Consider the following 25,283-nt stretch of genomic DNA (forward strand, 5'->3'; position numbering starts at 1 on the left):
ACGAACAGACCTGATATACAAAATCAGATCAGTTTCTGTTTTTCGCAAAATCGCATTTCTCAAACCCTACTTCACTCGACATTTCCACCTTCTCCCTCTAAAACCTTTGATTCATTCCATCAAATCGTGCAATCCTCTTTCAATTTGGCACTTCAAAATTAGTGTGGGATACTATAGCTTGCGCAAAGGTAAATTTTTTTGTGTTTTTTTGGTGTATATTTGGATTTTAGGGTTTTAACCAAATTTGTTTATTTTTTCAAATGTAGGTTTGTAGTTGTTGAATCAAGACTAATCTTAATCATCCATAAGCATTGAAGGTAATTTCTAATTGTTTTTATAGCTTTATGTTGGATTTTGAAGTAATGTTGTTGTATTAGTTGAATATTATTAGAAAATGTTGATGTTGATGTTGGTATTAGAAATGTTATTTGTGAACTTATGAATTGATATATTATTTGGATTATGTGTATTATATATGTATGAACTTAGCTACATTATGGATTTGAATAATTTGTAGACCAAAAAAGATTATAATCAAATGTATATAATGTACTTGTATGGGCATGAGTTGATGTTGATGTTGATTTTCTTTGTGTTAATGTAGAAAATGGCATCATTTCGCGTCACTATAGTATGTTTTTGGAATGGTTGTATTAGAGAAAATAATGGCAAAGTTCATTATGTTGGGGGAAGACGTAAGTTGTTTGCTTGCAATTCGAACATGGATTTGAATCACTTTAGACGTTTTATATCTTCTAAGGTTGGATTGGACCCTACTAGAAGTACCGTAAATATAAGCTTTAAATATGCCTTGAGTGGAGAATTTATTGCCTTTCCTGTTGAGGATGATGAGGCTATAGATGCGTTGTGGGAGCATTCAAAGTACACCCAAATTCCCTCTTTGGAGTTATACGTAGAAGAAGTACCATTAAAGAATGTAGTTGCTTCTAATCCTACTCCTACCCCTATGCCTATAGTAACTCAGGAAACTGTAAATCCCGTCGTTTCTTCCGCATCTTGTATTTTTTCTCAACCCCCTACGAATCAAGTTCCAATTGATTCAATGGTTAACTTAGGAGAAATTGCTGAGATGGGACCTTGGGATGATGGAAATGAGAGTAATGAGCTTATTAATGATCCTTCTGATGACGATGTGGATGTCGATTAGGATGCGCTAGCAAATGACATGACTCTAGGCAACATTCCTACAATCATTCCTTCTACACCTTATGCCCTCTGTCCACGTTTAAACGAGTATGCGGAGGGCAGCTCATGGAGGACTTGGGCTTGTGATACCACATACATCGAACAGGGAGATTTTGAGAAGGGTATGATGTTTGATAACAAGGAATCGTTGTTGGAAGCTATCAGAGTGTATCATATTGGGAGAAATGTGCAGTACAGAACGGAGACCTTGAACCAAACTGTCCTTTCCTTGAAGTGCAAGCGGGGTTGTTCCTGGAAACTTAGAGCTACGTTTGACTCTAATATATCTTCATGGCGTATTGTTACCTATAAGGGTAAGCACGGTTCTTGTGTATTGGGTAGTGACAGTGTGTCGGCTGGACACATTCACCTGACATCTTCTGTCATTAACAATGTTATTAGAAATTGTGTTGCTAAAGACCCATCCATTAAGGTATCTGTCGTACGTCAGATGGTTAAAGATCGCTTTGGTGTGGATGTGAATTATAAGAGAGCGTGGTGTGCAAAGCAACAAGCTTTGTTATCCATTTACGGGACATGGGAAGGTTCTTACTCATTCCTTCCACGCTTTTTAGAAGCTTTGCAACATTCCAACCCGGGGTTAGTATTTGAGTGGTATTTTAAGGAGGACAATGACATTGGTGTATATGTGAGACCTAATATTAGGACCTTCCAACGTGTCTTTTGGGCCTTTAAACCTTCCATTGAAGGCTTCAGTTATTGTAAACCTCTTATTGCCATTGACGGCACACACTTGTATGGTAAATATTGCCATACCTTATTGACTGCCATTGCCCAAGATGGTGATAAGGGAATCTTTCCATTGGCCTTCGCATTGGTAGAGAAGGAGAACATAAGTGCATGGTCCTGGTTCATGTCCTGTATTCGTAAGCATGTCACACAGAGGATGGGGTTATGCGTTATTTCTGATAGACACGCTGGTATTTTAGCAACCATGGAAGAGCCGGAGTGGCAACCACCTAATGCTTATCATAGGTTTTGCTTACGCCATTTGCTTAGCAACTTTAATCGTGCTATGGGTAATGTTCGGTTGAAGAAATTGTTTGGTAAAACAGCTGAGCAAAGACAACAAGTTAAGTTAATGAATGGTCTAAAGGCAATTGCGACTGCAAAACGAGAGGCAATTTTCTGGATTGATGACGTGGGTGATATGTCTAAGTGGTCATTGTGTCATGATGGAGGTCATAGGTATGGCGTTACTAACACGAACTTAGCTGAAGTTTTCAACTATGTGATGAAGGGTGTACGTTTCTTACCTTTGACAACACTAGTTGAATTCAGCTTCTATCGGGTTAACGATTATTTTGTTCAAAGGCGTGAACGTGCTAGCGCATGGTTACTTGGAGGACACATGTACACAGTGCATGCCACTAGAATTATCAATAGAAATACTGAAAAGGCAAATTTTCATGAGATAATCGCATTTGATTACAGTAGTGGCGTATTTGAAGTTAAGACCGGGAGGGGTACTAGAGGATCGTCCAAGGGGGGAAGATTCAACAAGTTGACTTGAATCAAGGGAAGTGCACATGTAACAAACTTGAGATATACCACCTTCCTTGTTCACACATACTTGCTGTGTGCATCAAACAACACCTTTCATTTGGGAGGTTCGTGGATCCGTGCTATACTAGTCAAAGTTATGCAAGTACATACGAACATTACTTCATGCCAATATGGGTTGGTACAGGGCATTCCACCGCCTTGTGACACTGAACCCTAGCTGCACCTAATTTCGCGAAGAAATCAAGCTGGGGCAAACTGGATGGAGATCAACGGGCGCCACATCGCTCGTTGGGATCATAGACTTGAGCTGTTGGCACAAGGTGCGCCGATCGATATTGTCGGCGCACCTACTACACCTGACTATATGCCATGGTTCCTCTCCATCACGCGCCGATGGATGACACCACGTGCCATCTTGGAAGCAGCACATTACGCACCTGCTGCGCCTACGATGACCCAATTTGTAAGTCTTCATTTGCATTTATTTGATTAAGTTGCCAATTAAATAATAAAATGTTACATTATCTAAATATTAATTGCAGGCACAAGGTGCGTCAAACGTGATGCGGTACAGCCAGGAGGAGCTAGTGAGGGAGATTGCGCATGGCATGCTCTTCGGCTCGCAGTTCCAGCACTTCATACCGGAAGTCGCTCCACAGCACTCACCGACTACCTCCCATACGCACATGGCATGCTCTCCTTCTTATGACTACCATTTGGAGGAGATGGATCATTCATATCCCGTTGACGCTGCGGGGACCTCGCAGGCTGGGCCATCACAGCCATCACAGTACCAGTCCCCTCCACTGCCAGAGCGTCACGCGAACGCCTCTTTCTATCGTAGGAGGCGAAGGAGACCAACTCAGTTGGATAGGGTAGATGAGGGTTCGTGAGCGTTAACGATTACCTTTTGTGTATTTGAATCGACTATGTACATATATATATATATATATATATATATATATATATATATATATATATATATATATATATATATATATATATATATATATATATATATATATATATATATATATTTTAATTGACTTGTATATTTCAAACATTTGTATATATTTTGTTGTATATACATGTTTAATTACTTTATCATAGTCCCCAAACTTTGACTTATGAATGATCGGAGTTTTGGCGATGAATCATGCCGCCTTAAAGATACATCGACTTGTAATTACCTATTCTAATGTCTCTAGTGCAATTACAACAAACAACAACTCAAAAATAAAGGGAAAAAAAATTAATTAGTTGTTCGCAGTTAGTAACTGCGAACAGCTATAAAAGACAATATATATGTTCGCAGTTACTAACTGCGAACAGCTCTTTTGTCTTTTATAGCTGTTCGCAGTTAGTAACTGCGAACAGCTCCAAAGCACAGCTTTAGGGTTTAGACGCTTACTTTTGGGAAAAGTTTAAAATATCGCTTATTTGATTAATTTTTTTTATTTTTTCGCTGAACTTTTTCAAATTTTCCCTATTCATTTATGTTGAATCCACACTTATACAGTCGACAACTCCATACTTATTCCGATGGCAGATGACTATAGAACAGAGAAACTGAGAGACCAGCAGTATATGAAATATGATATCTGAAGCATACACTTAATTTAATTTATTTAACTGAAAAAATTATTTAGATGCTGCAAATCCATAGCATGACTAGTACTAAATCTAAGACTTGAATCCTTGTTTTATGGCAGTTTAACTAATCCATACATATATAACCATAACCACACCACTGTATACGAGTGCAGTAAATAATCAATTAACAGGACGTGCCTCTTATCGCTGCAAATAAAAGCTCGGGTTTCCTATCATTTAATGCCAAACCAAAAAGCATACAAGTGAAAAATGTAAAAGACGGAGACCTCAATATGTTTAAACAGAATACATCAAACTAGCACTAGCACAAGCAAAGGCGGTTTTCTGAGGGATTTATCTGTTCTTACACCATGCTACCTGGAATATGGATGATAGCGCCCATTTGCTGCTGCGCCGCCACCACTAAATCCTCCTCTACCGCTACTTCCACTGCCATACATGGAACCACCACTGCTGCCTCCATAGCTGCTTCCCATGGCAGAATCGTAACCTCCCCCATATCCGCTTCCCGATCCAGACCCACCATAACCCCCATAACCATCGCCAGGCCCACCGTAACCACTGCCCATCTCATAACCTCCTCTACTGAAGCCACCACTGCCATAACGGCCAGAATATCCATACGAGAGATCTCCCCTGTAAGGACCCATGGCACCTGCACCATATCCTCCATAACCGCCAAAATCAGGACCACCATATCCACCACCATATCCACCAGCTCTTGCCCCATATCCTGCACCAGCTCGATAGGAAGCAGGACCAAATCCACCACCTTCATACCCGCCATATGCATCGTCACCAAATGCCCCACCATGGGAAGACCTCGAATCATTATAACGTCTGGAGGGTGCAGGAAGATTTGGTTTCTTTGGCTCTGCCTTCTTAATCTCCACCTAAAGAGGAAAAAAAGTTCACATCAAAAACACAAGTTTGTAATTGGTAAAATGAGTAATAAACAGCAAAAGCCAACAAACAACATTTTGATTAGTAAACGAGTCCAAAGCAGTAGACTGATTTAATACATGTGATAAAAGGACCTAGAGAATCACTTCAAAAATCAGCATTTACATGGACGTCAAATCCTAGGAAAAACAATCAAATTCCTTCAACAAAAATCAGGTTACGACAACAGAGCCGAAGTGGCACTTTCGATAAAATACAGGTCAACAGAACACCAAAATGGTTGAATAGATAACACACAGAATTGAATCTTCTAGGACTTCATCTCTGAAGCGACAGCCCAAAATTTCTCGGTTGACTAGAAAAAATCTAGGAGGTTCGACTACTGATGGGGATGAGGACAGCATTAAAAATAATGTCAGAAGAGCTTTCTAAGATATTTTTGCAGTGCTTGTCAACTGTATCTATCTCAGAAAAACTGCACCTACCATGCTTTTTATTATCAGTCAAATGACTGCAATCTTCATCCTCAAAAAATAAGTCATGACCAATGCTCAGGCACAACATCAAGAACAAAAGCCCTTGGACTATTGCTAACAAGGTAGTAAACACACCAAAGAAGTTAATCAAGAACACTGAATCCCATAAACAACATGCACATAAGCTAATCCGGTACCCAGCAAAATAAACATAATTAATCCTTCTCCAGTTACAGATAGTACCTGAGTTCCAGCAAACTCAATTCTGTTTCCCTTCGACAAAAGATCATCAACAGACTCTTCTGAATCGAATGTCACAAACCCAAAGCCACGAGAACGATTTGAAGAATGGTCACGCATTATTTGGTGCTCTGTTACATCACCAAATTTGGAAAAGAAGTCTCTGAACTCATCTATAGTTTGTTCACATATAACACTTGATGTCAGATAACCCTTAAGTCCAATCAAATGAAAACAAATGTGAGGAAAACTGCACATAAAAAAGTAATCTGACCTTCATTAATGGATGTTGGAATTCCACCCACAAATATCTTTTTTGTTTTGAAATCCTTAGATCCGATTGCACCCTTTGGTATTGTTCGCTTGATTTCTACCTAATAACAGCACAAACATAAAATCATTAGCAAAAACCAATACTCGTAAGACATTCCTCGAATTATTCAGAACTTGGCATTCACTATGCTTCTTGAGCAAGCAACCTAATTACATTACAGCAACTCTTTTCTGGCAGATCTATACAGTTTCAATATAAATAAGCAACTCGTGTTCCTCCTATCTTAAATTCAACCTACTTGTTCAACAAGCAGTTTTAATCCACTGTATGGAGAAGTGCACATTGTTTTGCAAAACTGGTCAAGGGGAAATCACTGTCTCAAAAAGGGTCCGTGGTCACTTTGAAAACATTATTTTCTGTGTCGGGGAGGGAGGACGAGAGCCCTATTTCAGAAATTACAGGCACATCGTCTATTTTCGAACTTCTAGAATCAAGTTATTTATGCATCTTGCTCATACAATATTTTGATAAAAATTAGAAGATAACAAACTTCATGCATTGACATACTTGTTTCCCATTTATAACATGGGTATCCTGAATGACTTTATCCAATACAGAAGGATCTGCATAAGTGATGAAGCCAAATCCACGTGGTTGACCGGTCCTCCGATCCTTCATTATTACAGAATCTGTGATTTCACCATACTTGCCAAAATGCTTGACAAATTGGACTACAAGAACATTCAACAATTATCATTTGCGTTAGCAACCTTGTTATCATATAACCCCACCAAGAACAATACTACTTGTCTCAAGTCATGTTACTGTAGCATAAGAAACCAATGAAGATGATGTAAATGCATATTTAGAATAGTGTGTAAGTAGGGATGGGAAGGGAAGAGAGTGAAAGAATATTATATACAAATACAACGTAAATGGGAAAGTGGAGATAAAATTGGTGGAACCTAATGTCTGAAAAGTAGCAGTGTGTTATGTCTGAAAAGTAGCAGTGTGTTAAAGATAAATGTAGTCAAAGAGACGAAAAGCAAGAGATGGAAAAAACAACTATAACGAAGAGATGAAAGAAACAGAAAGTAAATAGCAATAACTAACCAGAAGTTGTTTCTCTAGCTAAACCTCCTATGAATATTTTTCTGCAATGACATATGCTAACATCAAAAATTTGCAAAAAAAATAAAGGAAGAAGAAATAACCTTGAGATAAGCGTGAATTAAAAAACAAACATTTGATACCAAAAACACAGTATCAAATGAATCTACAACATTGAAAGTGGATAGTCTTTTCACTTTGAACAAACATGACAAGAAGCAAGAGCTTCTTAAAATAACTTCGCCCATTAAAGAAAGGTACAAACTCCTTAAAAATTTTCTCCTTTGGAAACCTATCCAATGTATGGACAATTTGGTTTATTTGGATGCAAGACAACTTTAGGTAGTAAAAGCTACATTACTTTTGAAAGAGTTTAGAATGCCTTTAAAGATTGGCATTCATAGAATATTAGTTTATTCATAACCCAAATATAATTGTTTCTCGAGTCTCTAGAGATGATTATTGTTGCCTCCAAGGAGTCTTTTGTGCCTCATCCCCGAAAAAACGTTCTCCAATCTGAAATTCTACAGCTCTTTTCGTGTAAATGTGCCATCTGCCTCGTTTTGTAAATTTTAATCATCTAATCACTTCTCTTCTTTTAGCAAGAGAAATGGTCAAACTTCAAGGAATCAACTAAGCTAAGGCTCATCATAAATCATTCAGGCATCAAAAGACTTTCTATATAGATATCCAAAAATTTAGCTTGAGGCAGTGAACAATACTTGTGTAATCAATGCCGCCAACCATCAAAGGATGCTTTTGTGGGTCACAATATTGTAATGAATGCTTGGTTGGATCTGGGTTTACTAGATGTAATCACTAATTTCGTAGAAAATGTGCTCCAATGCAAAATGGTTATGTAGAGTGTGACTCAAAAACTCCATGGAATGTGGTATGTGAAGTTATGTGACGTATGGAGTCAAAGAGGTGCTAAGTAACTTGGAGTATGCTTTGCTTGGGGCTGTGTGGGAAGAAAATGGGTTGTTGTACATGCGCGGGCAAGCACCTGCATTTGCCTAGCTTCTAGACTGATTTGCATTGAGTGCTTGGGTGAGCACTTGGCTCTTTCTGGCAGGCACAATCTAAATTTACAGGTTTTTTATACCCTATTTTATTCTCCCGTATAAATATTATAAGTTCTTGTTTCTAACACATTGAGAGGCATTAAACCACAAAAACAAGGGTTTTAGGGTTTACGGAGAAGATATTTCTTGAATGCTCAAATTTAGTGTTGGATTCAAGCGTCATTAGCAACGCATTAAAACAGAGGTCTTTCGATTGTTTAAGTTGGTTTTATAGTCTAAGAACACATTTATTTTTCACCTCCCAAAATCGTGTCTTTCTTTCTCTTCTTCTTGTTCTTATTAACCTAAATTCGGCCATTTGCTCTAACAAGTTACAAGCAAAAAACATAAAAACAATTAACAAAATAAAACCCTGATTGGAAAAAGACAATAGAAATTGAAAGAAAACAAACCCAGCACTAGCTCCATCGCCAGAACGAGGCTGAGACCTCTCACCATCGTCATGATTATGATGTATATCGTCGTTAACATGAGGCTCAGCCTGAGCACCATAGTTGGCATCTGCTTCTCTGGACTCCATAACTGAAGAACTTACGACGGAAAATGATTGGAAAAATCGGGAGATGAACTTGAAGGGAGAGAGCGGGGGAAGGAAAGATTGAGAAGCTAAAACCCTAGAATTGACGGTTCTGATGAACGCTAGGTTTTATAACTTAATCCTATTGAGTCTTTATTGTGTCCAATGCCTCTTTTTATTCTCAATCATTCCTTGAACCTAATGTACTTACTCATGTTTTCTAACTCACCTCGTCTCGAAACCGTCTTACCGTGAAATAAAATTATATAATTAATTATTTTACATATGGATTATTTTAATAAAAATTATCTTATTGAGATTATTTCATTTAAAAATTTGTGTTTCTAATTGGCTTAATTTCATGTATAAATACATCAAAATCATTACTATTAGCTTATTAATATGAAAACTCACCTAATGTAGAAATTTGTTAAAATTTTAAAATGATACAAATATATATTATTATAATCAAAATTTACTAAATAAATGACATTTTCAAACCAAAAAATAATTATAGACTTTTTTTTATTGAATAATTTTTTAAAAAAAATTTAATCAAACATATCAAATTTTAAGTTAGATTGATAATATTATTATAATATGACATATATATAATTTACCTAATTTAGCTCTGATTTTAAATAAAAAAAATTTAAATAAGACATATTGAATTGTCATAGAATCGACTCTCATCTACTAGTTTTTCATTATCTTCTCTATTATACTCTCTCCTATTCAGCTTAAATGTCCCATTTGACTTTTCACACTTGTCGAGGCAATATTTTTAACCCTTAATATCTTAAATTATTCTTAATTAAAAATTATAAAAAGTTGATATTAATAATTCTTGTATTGAGACGAATCAAACAAGATCCCACATGATTATGTTTTAACTTATAGATTAAAAGTAAAATACAAATCAAAAGTGATAAGTGAATAGTGCCAAAAATCAAATAGGACATTTAAGCTGAATAGGAGGTAGTATAAGTATATGATTACAAATAAACCAATTTGATATTGTACTTATTCATATACTCCATGTCATACATATTTGTCATAATTTTTACTTAAAATATTGGTTGAACGTTTGTCTTGTTGCCCTTGAAAATTTTGGCTATTGTACGTGTGTTTTTAATATTAAAAATTTCAAAATAATAAAATATTAAAAATTTATAATTTATTTTTGGCTATAGCGATAATAAGTTGACTTTTGAGAATAAAATAATAACCTTTGTAAAGGTAAAATAATTACTACCATTAGTCGTTTTGAAAGTGAATTAATAAAATATCAAAACTTAATTATGAAATGATAAGAAAGTATCTAGATACATAAAAGACAAAATGAGAAGAAACAAAGAGTGTGAATTTGAGTAAATTCAAATAATTTTATTTTTTTTGAAATTTAAAAACATATTTTATTCGGTTTTTTCTCTTTTATATATAACATAACTCTAATAATTTTCTATCACTAGTCAACTCTTTTAAAAATTGTTACTTATTTTAGCTGAAATTAGGAGATGAGCATAGATCGGATATGGGTTAGATTTTATTAGACCAAGACTTACAGGGTGAAAAATATATTATATATAATTTTTTTATATTTTTAAGTAACGAGTAACTTCATACTTTATATTAATTGAGCGATTAAATATATGAAGCATTCTAACATTAAGGTTTTTATAATGGAATATTTATTAATTATTTTGATTTTTAAAGTATATAGATACGACAATCCAAATAACACAAACTAACATTTTATTAATTATTTTCAAATCACGTAATGTTCTAAAATATAACAAAATTTCAAATTAAATAATTAAATACACATAATAACTAATATTTAATTTTATTTTAAAAAATAGATGCAAAAGGGTTTATAAGTCGAATATGAGTCTCAAAAGTGTAAACCAAAACTAGATCCTTAGGTCACAAAGCAAATCCAAAAATAAGTAAAATTAAACTCTTAAATTAAGATTAAATTATGATCTGATCTGATCGGATCTAAATTTTTACCGAGACCCATCCCCATCATTAACCAATACAAATTCTAAAAGTTTAAACTTCTAAAGAAGAGAAGTGGAAGAGATTTTTCCACATTTGTGGCTTCGGTGGACGCTGTACATTCCTCCTAAAGTCCTAACTTCTAAACACACATTTTCATTTGTAATTGTTACCTCCATTAAAATTGAATCCATAGAATCTAGGAGCTCCAAGGAAGGGCGAAAATGGCGTGGTCGAGCTTAGCTCCATTGCAGAAGGTACTAATTCAATAACTTTGAATCAGATCATCCTATCTTAAAAGCCTTACAATTTGATAATTGTGAGACGCTTTGTTGCAGATGCAGGTTCCTGCAATTGTTTGCAAGAAGAAAGATAGAGAAAGAGATCAAAATTACCCTTATAAAGTCATCGAAATCACTCCCCCTCCTAAACATCTTGGTGTTCGATGCCTTCCTCTTGTGAGTTTCTCCCTTTTTGTTTTTTTTATTGCTTTAAATTTTTGCAGGTATGAGAAAATCTCATTGTATCATTTTTATATCATCAATCTATTTGGAAATTGCCGGTTTGATTATATAATAATTGCATTGTTTTGATTGATGCTACTTCCATTTCCATCTCGACATTATCGATAGTGGGTTTATACAACCATTGATTCATCATAATTCATCATCATCATATTTGGTATACGCACTTATAGGAGCTACGATTAGGGTATGGGGAGGGTTGGATAAGGGGAGACCATATCCTCCGGCTGAGTACACCACCATTGTTTGATGGCTGTCATTTTCCTCGAAAGTCATTATTAAAGTCATTTCTAGTAGTTATTTTAGAGCATTTTTTAGTTTTGTATCGCCATGAATATCCTGCAATACTAAGTTGCTTAGTTCAAGAAGAAATGGGATGCTGTTAGTCTCTTGTCGTGGCTGAGGATGTATGTTTATAGGTTTTACTGATGCTCCTATATCAGGGTTCACAATATATGCTAGAGGATACCTTGCACTAGAAGATGTATCCCTTTTGTTATATGTCAAAGCATCACATGCAACAGCACCCACTAGATGGATTTTGTACCCTCTTTGTTTGAATGAGCCAATGAAAAATTATATATCTCAAGCGAGCTTTTCAGCAAAAACGGCTCTCTAGGATCGTATCGATTGGTTGAAAGGACTAAAAGAAAATGTTATTCTAGGGGGAATGATACTTATTGGAACCAGATTTAAAGGAGTTGAACACAATTCAAATCAACATAAGGGTATTCCGTTGTATAAAAAACTTATGGTTAGATAACTCCATCCATGGTCTCTTCCAACCACACTTCTAACTTTAAAGTTAGCTCTAGTTGGTTCTATCACAAGTGTAATCGAACTATCAATAGACATGTAAGATGAACCTAATTTTTTGAACTGAGACTTCAATTGAATTTTTAATTAATCTGATTCATCATTTGTTCCAAGCCTGTATAAAGGAGGAGACTTGTTGTCTCGTGCAAGATTAGTGACAACCAGCATAAAAAATTGTTACATCTTCTAACACGAGCCAAACTCAAATATGTCAGGTAGAGGATTGTTACATCAGTTCACTTTGGAGGTTGTTGTCACTGACAGAGTTACAGGAACAATTTATCATATATGTCAGGTAGAGGATTGTAGCATATTTTGGGGAAAGGAAGCTATGTGTTTGATGGACCGGAACTTTGTCTCAACTATTAACTTATGTGTTCTAGTTGCATTTTTGAAAGTTTCCACTAGTGAAATTAAAAGAAGGCGTGTAATGGATGTGTTTGGGAGTCGAGAATGCAAGATTGCTACCTCAGCTGGGATTTTTCGCAGACACGTTTTATGCTAAAAGAATGAAACTACTTAATGCTAATAGTATCCTAAAAGGATTAAACAATTATATAGTAACGGCTAGCCCTGCTAAACTCTTACTCTAAATGACACAGCGAGTCTGGTGACTGTGGTGTTACTCGGAAACTGGAAGCTCTCTTAGCAGGTTGCTTTGATTCGGATTGGACTTTTCGAGACTGAGGGTGCTGTAGCTTTTTTGTATCCTTTCGTCAAATGTGCGTGTTAATTTTGTTCATTTTGGGTGAAGTGTAAATAAATTATCAACAAAAGGGCTGCATGTTATATCTGAAAGTGCGACTTTCTATCTTGATATCCTTGTTTGAAGATGTAACCTTCCGTTTGATCTTAAAGATTTGACATATTAGTGTGATATATACATCAATCTTCATAAATGTTGTGCAGTTTTCTTTCATTAGCTTTTGGAAGAACCCTGATCCTCCTCTTTTTAGCCTTTTTTAAATGTAAATCTCTTAGTAATGTGATAAATAACTCTCCCCCTTAAAAAGGGACATTAGTTTTGCCAAGTTGACCATATGCAGTTTATGAAAGCCCAAATAAATTTGAATCTTCCTAATAAGGTTTAGTCAAGGCACAGTTGCTTGTCGCATAATAGGAATCCATACCAAACATAAAGTAATTACCCGCTAGTCATGTTGCTAATGTCTTAAAGTAAGAACATCATGCTTTAAATTATGATGAAAAAAGGTTATTGTTAGCTTAGTTCTTCCTTCTTCAATGGAGGAGAGAGTTGTTAAATGTATCTGGTAATGTCAGATTATTCCACCTCAGATGGACTTTTCTTGAGTTCAAAACTAAGGTGAGGAGAGGAGGATGGTTAAAAATTGAAATGGGCACCTGCATATTATTTTGGAGCTAGATTGCATAGATCAGGTACATTCTATAATTTTTCAACTTTTTGTGGGTGTGTGTTATTTATCTATTGATCTGGACAATGCCATTTATAATACAGACATTGGTGATGAAATCATTATAATTGTAAGCATAATAGGAGTTGTGTGTGCATAATAAATCATCAAGGGGGCAATATGAAAGGTTTTTCTGTTCATATAGTCATCGACTTTGCACTGGTACGTCGGCAAATACGAAAGGTTTTTCTGTTCGTATAGTCATCGACTTTGCACTGGTACGTAGGCGAACTTGTTGACGCATTGCAAGCTTGCAACATGCTTAGATTCCTCCTTTACAGCGTATTCAGTTCCGCGTTGGTAGTTTTTCTGGACTTGTTTTGTAATATCTGGAGCTGTTTGAAGGCTGTGCTTGTGCAGGCTGATCTTCATCGGTTTACTTGCCAATCATTGAGCATTTTTATGACCGAGATCTCTAAACACCACCCATGATCAAGGATCGAATGCAGGACATTGCTAAAAAGCCTTCCCCTTGCCTCTCCTTCCTTCCCCACCTGTCCATTCCATTTCCACCATTTCTATTTTTACACTTTAAAGGTTGCAATTTCAATGGATGACTCCTAAAATGATACTTCCTCCAATTTTTATTACTTGCACCCAAACCCATTTCAATCCGATAAATGCATTGGACTGCGTAAAAAGGTATCTGAGTGCAAGTAAAAAAATTTATAGGAAGTATATGGTTCTTTATGAGTGGATTTTGCTCCCGCCTAACCCGTGTTGTAAAACAAGCTTAACGAACACAAAATCCCAAAGTTAACTATATTATTCAACGCCTTTTTTAGAATAATTGAAAGTCGTTTTTTTGGAGGAGCCTGAGAGGAAAATGGACTGTCTGTGGTTACCTGTACATAGATATCTGTAGATGAGAAAACATCAGTGACATGTCTCCTCTTTATATAGGTAAGATAGCACAAGTTAAAAAGCTTATCTGTCATGTTCCAATGCTTTGAGCCACAAACTTTGCTGTTGGAGTGACATGAATGGAAATGTTGTGTTTGATGATTCTCTTGTTGTGGCATCTTATGATTGTCGTCGTTTGTTTTTTGTCGCAGAACGTTCAGTGTGGGGAAAGTGTCACGATTGAAGGTCAAACATACACAATTTCGGCTGTTACCCATCGGTACCAGCTGCGTAAGGGAAAGTATGAACCAAGTGAGAAACGACTCGATGTTTTGTCCACCGGAAGATACATTTTGAACCTCTATCTTGAAAATTTGTTGCAGAAATCGTAGAATTATTTTTTTTTATTGTAGGATTGATGTAAACTAATTAGTTCATTGTAAACCAAGATTACCCATGAAACTCTTGTGTACGGTAAAATCAAATATAACTACTATTTATTGGTTAAACGTACTTTTCCTTTTATTCTTATGATTAGATTTCAATTTTTATCACTTACTGAAAGGGCTGATTTTCCTTTCCCTCTTGCAAGTCGGGAATTCTCCAACCTAATCCGATCAAAAAATATATATTTAACTATTGTTTATGAAAATTGAGTCTTATTTGTGCGCATCTCAAAACTTTTGGTATACAATTACCAAAAAGTCTCCAAAATAATCAAATCTTATGATTAACCCAAGTGTAACTTAAAACTTATTTTATCTAATTTTCTTTTACTATTTTCAAACACAAATTATTGTGAGAGATGGTCTCTTTGAGAAATTATTTCTAACTGGGCTGACTCAGAATATATTTTTAAAATAAAATGTTATAAGTAGACATTAAGAATATGGTAAGTAAACATTAATTTTTAATGGATTGGGCTTGAGATATGTCTCTCAAAAAAACAGTCTCACAAGAGACTAGCTGATTTTCCAAACTTATACTTTATTATAAATTTTTATTGTTTTTCCAGATATTTTTAGCTTGATCGTGGTTTTGTTGTAAAAAATTTTTTTGCTCAGCCTTTAATTTCATTTATCACTAACTTTTTGTTTTTCCCTTTTAATTTGGTCTGAAGTGACAAATTTGCTTTATTTAGTAAAAATAAAGTTTTCAAAGTAGTGGTGATAGAAAAAAAAGCCTAGGTGGAGAAGTTAATATTGAAAAAAACAAAATACTAGATACTTTCTCAGTACATTTTATTTTGCTATAATAAAACAGTTGTTTTATTAATTTGTAGTAGGAAAATACGATGAAAAATAAGTTAATGATATATAGATTGTTTATTAATTTGTAGTAGGAAAATACGATGAAAAATAAGTTAATGATATATAGATTGTTTATTAATTTGTAGTAGGAAAATACGATGAAAAATAAGTTAATGATATATAGATTGTTTTATTAATTTGTAGTAGGAAAATAGGATGAAAAATAAGTTAAGTGATAATCCTATGATCTAGACAAATGATATAAATCTAAAGTAAGATCATAATATTGGTAGGATTTTACTATCTTAAATCATAAATAAAATAAATTTTTGAATGATAAGATGAAAATACAATTTAAAGGTCCTATGGTCTAACAATATTGAGTAAAATTAGTCTCCATTATAATATTTCAGCTAGTGTTGGACAAGACCGTCTCAATATGAGACAGATAGCCCAATTAAATCAATTATAATTTTTCTCAATTTGCACTCAGTACTTCATCTATTTAAGGTCATAATTGATATATTTAAGGTAAAAATTGAATTTTTTAATAAGTTGTAACTGATCATAATTAATAGCTTTAAGGTCTGAATTAATCATTCTTAGATCAAAACTCAAACATTATACAACAAAGAAGCCTTGAACTCTTGGTTATTTTCAAGAGCATTTTTTGAATCAATTGGCAAACATAATTCTAAATCGAAACTTCCTCCACCTTCACATCCAGGGTAAACACACATTACACCTACAACTTTATTTTTAATCCCATTATGATCATAAACTGTTGAGGAAAGAGCAACATCACTATTATTGGTCATTGATTAAAGAGTATAAGTACTTTTATGTTCCATTAAAACTAGCAAGTATGCATTGAATAAGAGTACTTGTATTGTGCAATGTTTTAACCTTTTGTTGATAATTTTATTGACAATTTATTTGTTGTTTGAAATTCATCAATTGAATGATAGAATAATACCATTTTATTAAACTTCATTCTGAAATTGTGAAAATAGAATCGTATTTAGGCAAAAGTTGATCAGTTTAACGTCAAAATTGATCACTTATAGGTCCAAATTGACATTTTTATTTTAATTGTTTTGTTTAAGTTTTACTTTAGGTTGAATTTGATAGCTTTAAAGTCAAAATTAATACCTTTAAGGTCAAAATTGATAATTGCACAGAAAATGGAAAAAAGGAGGGAAAGCGTGATGTTGTTGCACGCGCTAATTGTACCAGCTCATATTAACGGGGTCTCATAATGAGACCGTCTCGTCTAAGTTTTTATGATAATATTTTCTTTGTCCTATAGCTTTTGTTAAAATTTTCCTTATGTTTTGTTGTATAGAGTTTCTTATATCTTTATTTTCGACAATGATCCATACTAATTATTTAATTCTTATTTACACATTTTAGTTATCTTTTCACCTTATTATCACTGCATTTATCGCATTTTCCAATAAATCACACTTTTTATTGATAAATTATTGCTTGATTTTAGTACACTTTCGTCCTCTAAGAATTTGACACACTAGAAGTAGTTATTTTTTTATTTGTACCCTAGTTGTAGAATAAATTCAAAGACAATATTAGTTGATAAAAGTGAATATAATGAAGATACGAACACATACTTTCAATAAATTTGTGGATGGAATTTGGAAAAAAATATAAAATCATATCTTACATAAAACTAATTTAAAATTACTAGTCAAAAAGAAAAATAAGTTAAAATATTTAGGACGAAAGAACTCACTATTATTTCCTATGTTTCTGAGAAATTACACATCTTTTTATTTTAATTTGTCTCTTTAACCTTGCTATATTTTTATTTTAGATATTACATCCACCACTTTCTTTAAATTTTTACCCACACATCTTCTCTTATTTTCTCTCACTTTTATTCTTACCAATACTAGCAATAACAAATTTGTTTATTTTGTTTCAGTACAAGCTAGACCGAAAGGAGAGTAGGCGAGGGCTAGTCAGCTAAAAAGAAGCAACGAAAATCAAATTCAATTCTTCCTAAATTAAGTGGTACATCATCATTATTATTGTACCTAGTGTATTCCGTCCATAAAAATCTATGATTGAGGTCTGAAGAGGATGCGACTAAAGAGTCCCGACTTAAGATTCAAAGGATATATTCCTGCAACAAAAAGAAGTGAGTGAAGTTGAAATTGAATCCGTCAACTTACATGTTACTATACAAGCTTGACTTTTAATTATAAAATTATAAATAAATAAAAAATACATATAAATAAAATAAAAATAACTAAGTAAAAAACGAGTAAAAAAATAATAAGTAAAAAACAGAATTAAGTGGTATATGCTGAAGCTAAAATAATAAAAAAAAAAAAAAAAAATGTCATAGGGTACTTTTTTATACTACTTCAATTTGCTTAGCTGGTGTAAAATACTGGTTAGAAGTTCGAGTAGTATAATTTTTCACGCATGCACAAAGGCTTAAAGCCAAAAGTTTCTCTTTCTCACGTTCTTCTTCAGTCTCTCTCTCTCTCTCTTCTTTCTCTCTCCTCGTTCTTGGCTACCAAGCGCAAGCTGCGGTACACTGGATTTCTCAATTTTCTTGACTTCCTCCCGAATCCCTACTTTTTACAGGTAATTATTTGTTTAGATCTGAATTCACGCCACATGTTGATTAAATGCCAATGAGAACCTTTAATTTTTCATTTTTTCATTTAAGTTCTTGAGACTTAGCCATTTCCTTATACTCAGTATTCTTTGTTTTGATTAATTTCTTAATTGGAATCTTGGTATGGCTTCTTGAACTTCTTTTGTTTTGATTTCTTGCATAGTATTGTTAATTGATTGTAATTGATTGAATGATCGATGAGTTGAATGAATCCCATTTTTGTGGAGGTGAAATTAATGGGTATTTTCTGAAGTTTTAAGATAAGTATGATGTGTTTGTGAATATTCAAGAAATGAAAGATCTTTTAAGGAAAGTATGTAATATGTTAATATAAAGCAATGATTCTTGCTTAATTTGTTTTTTTATTACCAATAATTTAGATTTTAAGATTGCTTTTGAATTAAATATGTTTCTTTCAATGATTAATTTTGACAAGAGTCAATTTTGTGAACTGGATTATGTTGTTACAGGGTGTTAACATCTATCCCTATTGAATGGATTATGTTGGTGGTGATACAGTTACACTTATCATGCATAATCAGAATTCTAAGTTACTCAAATCTGAACATTCAGCTGCTGTTGACCATGGTGTAAAATCAGTTCATCATAAGAATAGGTTTTCAATGGGTGAGAAACAGACCCAGAAAGGAAAAGTGGAAGGTAAAGGTTTATGTGATTTAGGGGAAAGCTTGAGTTACAATCAGGTTTCTGGGTTTGAGTCCAAATGTTGCATTAATCATCCTGCTGATGATCCAAATAGCTCGGCTGGTCAGCGAATTGATCAAGGAATCCCTGAATCAGCGAGTTCATATTGTCCTAGCCCTCAAAACAGTTTTCATTCTGCCACCCAATCTATAGAAGCCAAAGAAAGTTGCACCATTACTGAATCAAGTGAATGTCATAGTAGTATTGAGAAATTGAAGGAAAGTGGTGATGTTAGTCAATCCTTTGACTTTGTTGAGAGTAGAAAAGTGAGTAATACTTACAGAGAAAGCACTGGTAGTGATGTTAGTGATGAAAGTAGCTCCAGTAGCATTAGTAGTGCCATGTACAAGCCTCACAAAGTAAATGATGCTCGATGGATTGCCATCCGCAATGCTCAATCTCACTACGGGGTATTACAGCTAAATCATTTCAGGCTGTTGAAACAGTTAGGATGTGGAGACATAGGCAAAGTATATCTATCTGAATTGGTTGGGACGAAAACTCATTTTGCAATGAAGGTAATGAACAAAGCAGCTTTAGAGAGTCGAAAGAAACTTGTAAGGGCTCAAACTGAGAGAGAGATTCTTCAGTCTCTGGATCATCCATTCCTGCCCACACTGTATACACATTTTGAAACCGAAAATCATTCTTGTTTGTTGATGGAGTTCTGCCCTGGAGGTGATCTGCACTCACTTAGGCAGAGACAACCTCATAAATGCTTTCCTGAGCATGCTGCTAGGTCAGTATTACATGGTCTTTAATTTGTGTGAATACTATTCTATCACATTTTATTTCTTTTATGCAATAAATTCGGTAAATTTACAGTTGTTTCAGTTGCCTAAATATCATAAATAACTGTTATGCAGTATGACATTAGTTTTAGATTGTTGGCATCACTTGGGCGCTAATATGCTCCATATTTTTTTGGCATGCATAACTTCATAGCATACAAAGATGTTTACTAAAATATCTTTCTGCTGATTAAGTGGGATTGTGGTCATAATTAAGAAATTGCTTAGGTGATGGAAAAATCAAGTTTGGATTCATGGTTCAAACTCTACTTGATTTTTAACATGCTTAGCTACACTAAATTTGAGAAGGTAAAACATGCTAAGTATTGGTACGAGAAATGTGTTCCTTTGTTTACCCGCTGGTGTTGGTTCGAGGGGTGCGGGTTGCATCTTGCATAGAATATAATGTGAGATTAGAATGGTTGGTGTGAGAGTCTGAAGATTCGTGTGAAAGATATCTATTGGTGTTTTCTGCTTGCTTTTGGTAGCTATGTTTTTGTACTGTGATGGGAGAAGGGAAAATGGATTAGCCCTCTAAACCATGCTCTTTGATGTCATTTGGTCATTCTACGAGAATCTTTAAAACGGGCATTGGTGTCTGTTATAGTTATTCTATCCCATTGGTCTTACTTTCTCTACTTCTACAGGTTTTATGTTGCAGAGGTGCTCCTTGCGTTGGAATATCTACATATGCTTGGTATCATTTACCGAGACCTAAAGCCAGAGAATGTTTTAGTTAGAGAAGACGGTCATATAATGCTGTCAGATTTTGACCTTTCTCTAAGATGTGCAGTCTGCCCAACACTTGTCAAATCATCAAACTCAGGTCTTGAGTCCAAGAGCTCAGCATACTGTGCTCAACCTGCGTGTATAGAACCAGCTTGTATGATTCAGCCCGCTTGCTTCACGCCACGATTCTTATTGGGTAAGCCCAAGAAAGCAAAAAAACCCAAACCTAAAAATGAATCATATTCTCAAGGATGTCCTCTGCCGGAGCTGCTTGCCGAGCCAACAAGTGCTCGTTCAATGTCATTTGTGGGCACCCACGAGTACTTGGCGCCTGAAATCATTAAGGGTGAAGGGCACGGTAGTGCTGTAGATTGGTGGACATTCGGAATATTTCTTTATGAGCTACTGTTTGGAAGAACACCATTCAAAGGGCAAGGAAACCGTGCCACATTGTTTAATGTAGTGGGCCAGCCCCTAAGATTCCCCGACTCCCCTTCTGTAAGCTTCGCTGCAAGAGACTTGATTCGAGGTTTGCTTGTGAAGGAGCCTCAGCATCGCCTTGCCTTTAGACGTGGTGCCACCGAGATCAAGCAACATCCATTCTTTCAGAGCATTAATTGGGCCCTTATTCGCTGTGCTACCCCACCCGAAGTTCCCAGGCCTTTCATACCAACCCTAAATGGTGATCCACCTGTTGCATCCGCCACAGGTGCTAAGGTACCCGGTCATGATGCGAAATCAACGGGTAACTATATCCAGATTGATTTTTTCTGATTCTTTGTGATCATTACGTGTCGACTTTTCCTCGTGCTGCTCCATTGACCTCATGGCATTGTGTAGCTCATACAATGACGGAGAATACATCATGCATATGCTCTGATATGAATCAATTTTAGAAAATGCAATTGTATTGAATAGGTAGTGTAATTCTTGTAAATTTGCATTCATTTCTTGAGATCAAAATTCAATATGATGTAATCTTCGATACCATCTGTAGATGAGGTTACATGCTTGTATTCTTCTGAATAATGATCAAAACCTTGCAGTTTGCTTCAAATTTCAAATGTATATTGGTTTCAAATTAATCAGGATCTTCACAAAGTTTTGAGATGTCAGATTCAAGGTTATATTTTCTAAATGTTTTCATGTTAAGAGAGTATATGAGGCTGCTTTTGACTTTGTTTTTGATATAAATACGACATTTGTTGTTTAGCGACTCTTATCTCCTCTGATAAAGCTATGTAATGGCATTAAAATTAATGTTTTGAAAGCGCAAGCCTCAAAGAGGTTCAACAATAAAAAATAAATGAAAAATATAATGTAAAAGAAAACACAAGTGTTTATGAGGTATCTTGAATATCTCCCCCTCAAATATAGTTTATTATAATGAATTCAACAATTACAAGTATAATAAACCTCCCTTATCTTGAGAACAATCTCTCAAGACCACAAATACTAAAGCAAAGTAAGAACACTCTCAAGCTTCTAACAATGCAATAGCCCTCTCAACAATATGTGTGTTTGTGGTGAATGTTACTATGAGTGATGAATCCTATTTATAGGCAAAATATTCATCACTCTTAGTATTCCCTCATAAATCACCATAAACTCACATTTAACAACTCAATTAACATCCTAATTAACTATGACAATAAACATTACAATAAACAATAGAGTAATGCACCACATAATTGCATACTCACTTCATATTCTGACCAAAACAGAATCCAAAGTAGTCTGTTGATCTTCCTGTTGCTTTGATCAAACAACTCTCATCAACCGTTCCAAACCTTATACCATCCATATTCGACATATCTTTATCGACCCCCTCTAAAGTACAAGACAAAGCATGTTCGATTAAATGTTTAAAGTTAACGTCGTTATTAAGATTATTGGCACTTGTTTTAACATGTTTTGTCTTAGTTACAGTAAATATTAGTGTACTATACTTTTCTCAGATATGGTGATGAGTTCGTTTCTCACTTTACCCTCTCCTTCCCTCCTATGTTCACAAAAAAGTTACGTAATTATACTAATTTTTCTAATTTCAAATGATTGTGTATATCTATGAAAATGATTTAAAATTTATTACAATAATATATTTATAATAGCAAATGAAAATATTAAATATATTGAATATGGTAATGATGAGGACAATAAACAAGAAAATGTGGAAAGCATTCATCATCAAAATTGGATCAAAAGTATTCATTGATACTTACATTTTATAACTCATATTTTATAAATAATAAATTAATTTGTATTTTGTACACAAACAAATATGTTTAAGCTTATCACATTGAGTTCAATTGTATTTGAGGATATTTGATTGGTTAATTTAATTTTTAAAAAAACAATATAAAAATTCAAATATACTCCCTCCGTTCTTTTTTGATCTTCCACATTAGAACACATGTCGACTTCACAATAAAAATTTTTCCGCGCTTTTTATGTTCTTATTAGGCAAATATTTTTTTAGCATATCATGTAATATCTTTCTGATTAGATTTGTTCAATAGATTAGTAAGAAAGATTCTAAAAACTATATCTTACTTACTAATTTTTGTCATATACAATCAATTAAAATATGTATTATCTTTTAATTTACGATGGATAATTATCGGATAACATTAATTATTTATGTAAAAAATTTATTTTCATTAAAATATTTTTGTAATAAATGAAGAAAAAAAAATTGAAATAGATTTTTATAGATAATCATATATACTACTTACATCGCTATATTATAAAAATTACACAAATTTATTAGATTATACATTAATTATTTAAGTAAATAATAAGAAATAAATGTTGGTGAAATAAATTTCAAATGATAATTCTATCGCATATGTTTGACAAAGTTATAACACATAAATAAATAAATTAGGTTATAAGTTGATTTATAGTAAAACAATACTCCCTCCGTTCCTTAATGAAGTTCCCACAAAGAATGTTCACGAAAATTAAGAAAAATAAATCCTTTAAATAATAGACATATTATTTTATTAAATAATAAATTTAATAGAGGAAAATTGGAGACCATAAACTTTTAAAAAACATTAAATAAAAGTTAGTAGAAAAAATATGGGGACCATAACTAATAATAAATTTTTTTTATAAAGTTAGTGGAAAATATATAGGGACCATAAAGAATATAAAATGTTAAAATGAAGTTAATGAAAATTTGGTGGGAATCATAAGTATTATTAAAATATTAAATCAGAATGAATAAGTTTATTTTAGTTCAAAAATTTGTAACATAAACAAAAAGATTCTTTATGGGAACAATAAATGGAACACCATAAAATGACAAATGGAAACTTCTTTAAGGACTAGAGGGAGTATGTTCTTTAGACTGAAAATTTATTTTAAGGTTTTACAAAGACATTTAACATTTAAATTATTATTTATAGGGAAATTTCACAAGGTAGCATTCAGTTTTCATGAAACGCCAATAGTAGTACTTTTGTAAGATTTTTCCGCATGGTAACATCCAGTTTATGCACTATCTAACTGTCATAGCATTTTCCGTTAAATTCTTGTTAATTTTCGTTTAATTTGTCATTTTGTAAGATTTTTCCACGTGGTAGCATCCAGTTTTTACTCTCAAATGTTTAATTCACCGATTAATTTATCAACGCCCTTAAATATTGTAATAATTAAGTAGATACTATGTATTAGTGCTTGGAATGCACCTTTTGAGCTTATAAAATGCGTCTTTTCAATTACTCCCTCCGTTCTTTTTGATCTTCCACTTTGGGTTTTTCACATATATTAAGAAAGATAGAATCTTTGGGTTGTAGTGGGTATTATTTTAATTAAATAGTAGTGAGAAGTAATGATTGTATTGGAAGTATGAGGTTGTAGTGGGTATTATTTTAATTAAATAGTAGTGTGAAGTAATGATTGTATTGAAAGTATAAGAGAGAAAATAATTATAAATAAAAGAAAATGGGGGTTTTATGGGGTAAAAGTGGGATAAAAACTTTCCACAAATAGAAAGTATACACTTGTCATGGTACTTCTTACTCAATTAATTTATTTATTTAGTAATTTGCATCATATTACCAAAACACCCCTTGACCTTTGTAGTGGACTTGGACTGTTGGTCAAATGGGCTTTTGGATCTCCCATCTTCCCTGAATGACCCATTGGGTCTCTACTTCCAGGATACCTTAACTTCCTCCCTTGGAAGTAACTACCTGTTTGACCTAACTTCCCATTCATCCACATTCTTTGATCATCCTTCTTCCACGGTGGATAACTGCCAACTATCTTCCACTCTCCATCATAACCACCAATTGCTGCCCATTACTCCCATGATCATCCACTCCTCCTCAACAATAACTTCCTTTCCTTCATTATAAATAGGGGCAGCCACCAAGAAAGGAGGGGACATCTGAAAATAATCCTCTTAAGCATCCTTGCTCATACTCCGCTCCATTAGCCTACCAACATTCCAATAACATCACCCACTGCATCTTTTTGTATTCATTCTGTAATCACTAACTCCATATTCTCATATCCCCGTTCTAACTTGAGCGTCGGAGGGGTTTTCCGGGAGATCACCCCTCGGACAAGGCTAACGTGTT

General features: G+C 34.0%; 4 protein-coding genes across 5 annotated transcripts; 3 read left to right on the plus strand and 1 right to left on the minus strand.

The window, feature by feature from the left end:
- Positions 1 to 1,168: 1,168 nt before the first annotated feature.
- LOC130808979 (uncharacterized) lies at positions 1,169 to 3,411 on the plus strand. The gene is made up of 2 exons (XM_057674561.1): positions 1,169 to 3,196; positions 3,276 to 3,411. Exon 1 carries the CDS (start codon positions 1,187 to 1,189, stop codon positions 2,738 to 2,740), a length of 1,554 nt encoding a protein of 517 aa, XP_057530544.1. The 5' UTR covers positions 1,169 to 1,186; the 3' UTR covers positions 2,741 to 3,196; positions 3,276 to 3,411.
- Positions 3,412 to 4,405: 994 nt separating this feature from the next.
- Positions 4,406 to 9,123, minus strand: LOC130808980 (heterogeneous nuclear ribonucleoprotein 1). Its single transcript, XM_057674562.1, has 6 exons — positions 8,828 to 9,123; positions 7,354 to 7,394; positions 6,808 to 6,971; positions 6,241 to 6,340; positions 5,970 to 6,139; positions 4,406 to 5,240 (listed from the first exon to the last, which is right to left on the minus strand). The coding sequence occupies exons 1-6, from the start codon at positions 8,953 to 8,955 to the stop codon at positions 4,701 to 4,703; spliced, it is 1,143 nt and encodes a 380-aa protein (XP_057530545.1). The 5' UTR covers positions 8,956 to 9,123; the 3' UTR covers positions 4,406 to 4,700.
- A 1,907-nt stretch (positions 9,124 to 11,030) lies between these two features.
- Positions 11,031 to 15,078, plus strand: LOC130808981 (uncharacterized). Of its 2 annotated transcripts, none has more exons than XM_057674563.1 (3): positions 11,031 to 11,210; positions 11,292 to 11,411; positions 14,782 to 15,078. In XM_057674563.1, exons 1-3 carry the CDS (start codon positions 11,178 to 11,180, stop codon positions 14,959 to 14,961), a joined length of 333 nt encoding a protein of 110 aa, XP_057530546.1. In that variant the 5' UTR covers positions 11,031 to 11,177; the 3' UTR covers positions 14,962 to 15,078. The 2 variants fall into 2 exon arrangements, with proteins under 2 accessions (XP_057530546.1, XP_057530547.1); XM_057674564.1 differs by having other exon boundaries at positions 11,037 to 11,210; positions 11,298 to 11,411.
- A 3,169-nt stretch (positions 15,079 to 18,247) lies between these two features.
- Positions 18,248 to 21,748, plus strand: LOC130808982 (serine/threonine-protein kinase D6PK-like). The gene is made up of 3 exons (XM_057674565.1): positions 18,248 to 18,432; positions 18,937 to 19,910; positions 20,610 to 21,748. Exons 2-3 carry the CDS (start codon positions 18,961 to 18,963, stop codon positions 21,463 to 21,465), a joined length of 1,806 nt encoding a protein of 601 aa, XP_057530548.1. The 5' UTR covers positions 18,248 to 18,432; positions 18,937 to 18,960; the 3' UTR covers positions 21,466 to 21,748.
- Positions 21,749 to 25,283: the final 3,535 nt, after the last annotated feature.

The sequence above is a fragment of the Amaranthus tricolor genome, chromosome 3, assembly GCF_026212465.1.
Source record: "Amaranthus tricolor cultivar Red isolate AtriRed21 chromosome 3, ASM2621246v1, whole genome shotgun sequence".
Lineage (NCBI taxonomy): Eukaryota > Viridiplantae > Streptophyta > Magnoliopsida > Caryophyllales > Amaranthaceae > Amaranthus > Amaranthus tricolor.

Excerpts from the sequence above, each read along its gene's own strand:
- LOC130808979 (XM_057674561.1), top strand. The coding sequence starts at position 1,187 with ATGACTCTAGGCAACATTCCTACAATCATTCCTTCTACACCTTATGCC.
- LOC130808980 (XM_057674562.1), bottom strand. The coding sequence starts at position 8,955 with ATGGAGTCCAGAGAAGCAGATGCCAACTATGGTGCTCAGGCTGAGCCT. Across the intron at positions 6,972-7,353 it reads AGCTAGAGAAACAACTTCTG|TCCAATTTGTCAAGCATTTT; the intron begins GTTAGTTATTGC and ends ATGTTCTTGTAG. Across the intron at positions 6,140-6,240 it reads TCCAACATCCATTAATGAAG|ATGAGTTCAGAGACTTCTTT; the intron begins GTCAGATTACTT and ends AACAAACTATAG.
- LOC130808981 (XM_057674563.1), top strand. The coding sequence starts at position 11,178 with ATGGCGTGGTCGAGCTTAGCTCCATTGCAGAAG. Across the intron at positions 11,211-11,291 it reads GCTTAGCTCCATTGCAGAAG|ATGCAGGTTCCTGCAATTGT; the intron begins GTACTAATTCAA and ends GCTTTGTTGCAG. Across the intron at positions 11,412-14,781 it reads GTGTTCGATGCCTTCCTCTT|AACGTTCAGTGTGGGGAAAG; the intron begins GTGAGTTTCTCC and ends TTTTTGTCGCAG.
- LOC130808982 (XM_057674565.1), top strand. The coding sequence starts at position 18,961 with ATGGATTATGTTGGTGGTGATACAGTTACACTTATCATGCATAATCAG. Across the intron at positions 19,911-20,609 it reads TTTCCTGAGCATGCTGCTAG|GTTTTATGTTGCAGAGGTGC; the intron begins GTCAGTATTACA and ends CTACTTCTACAG.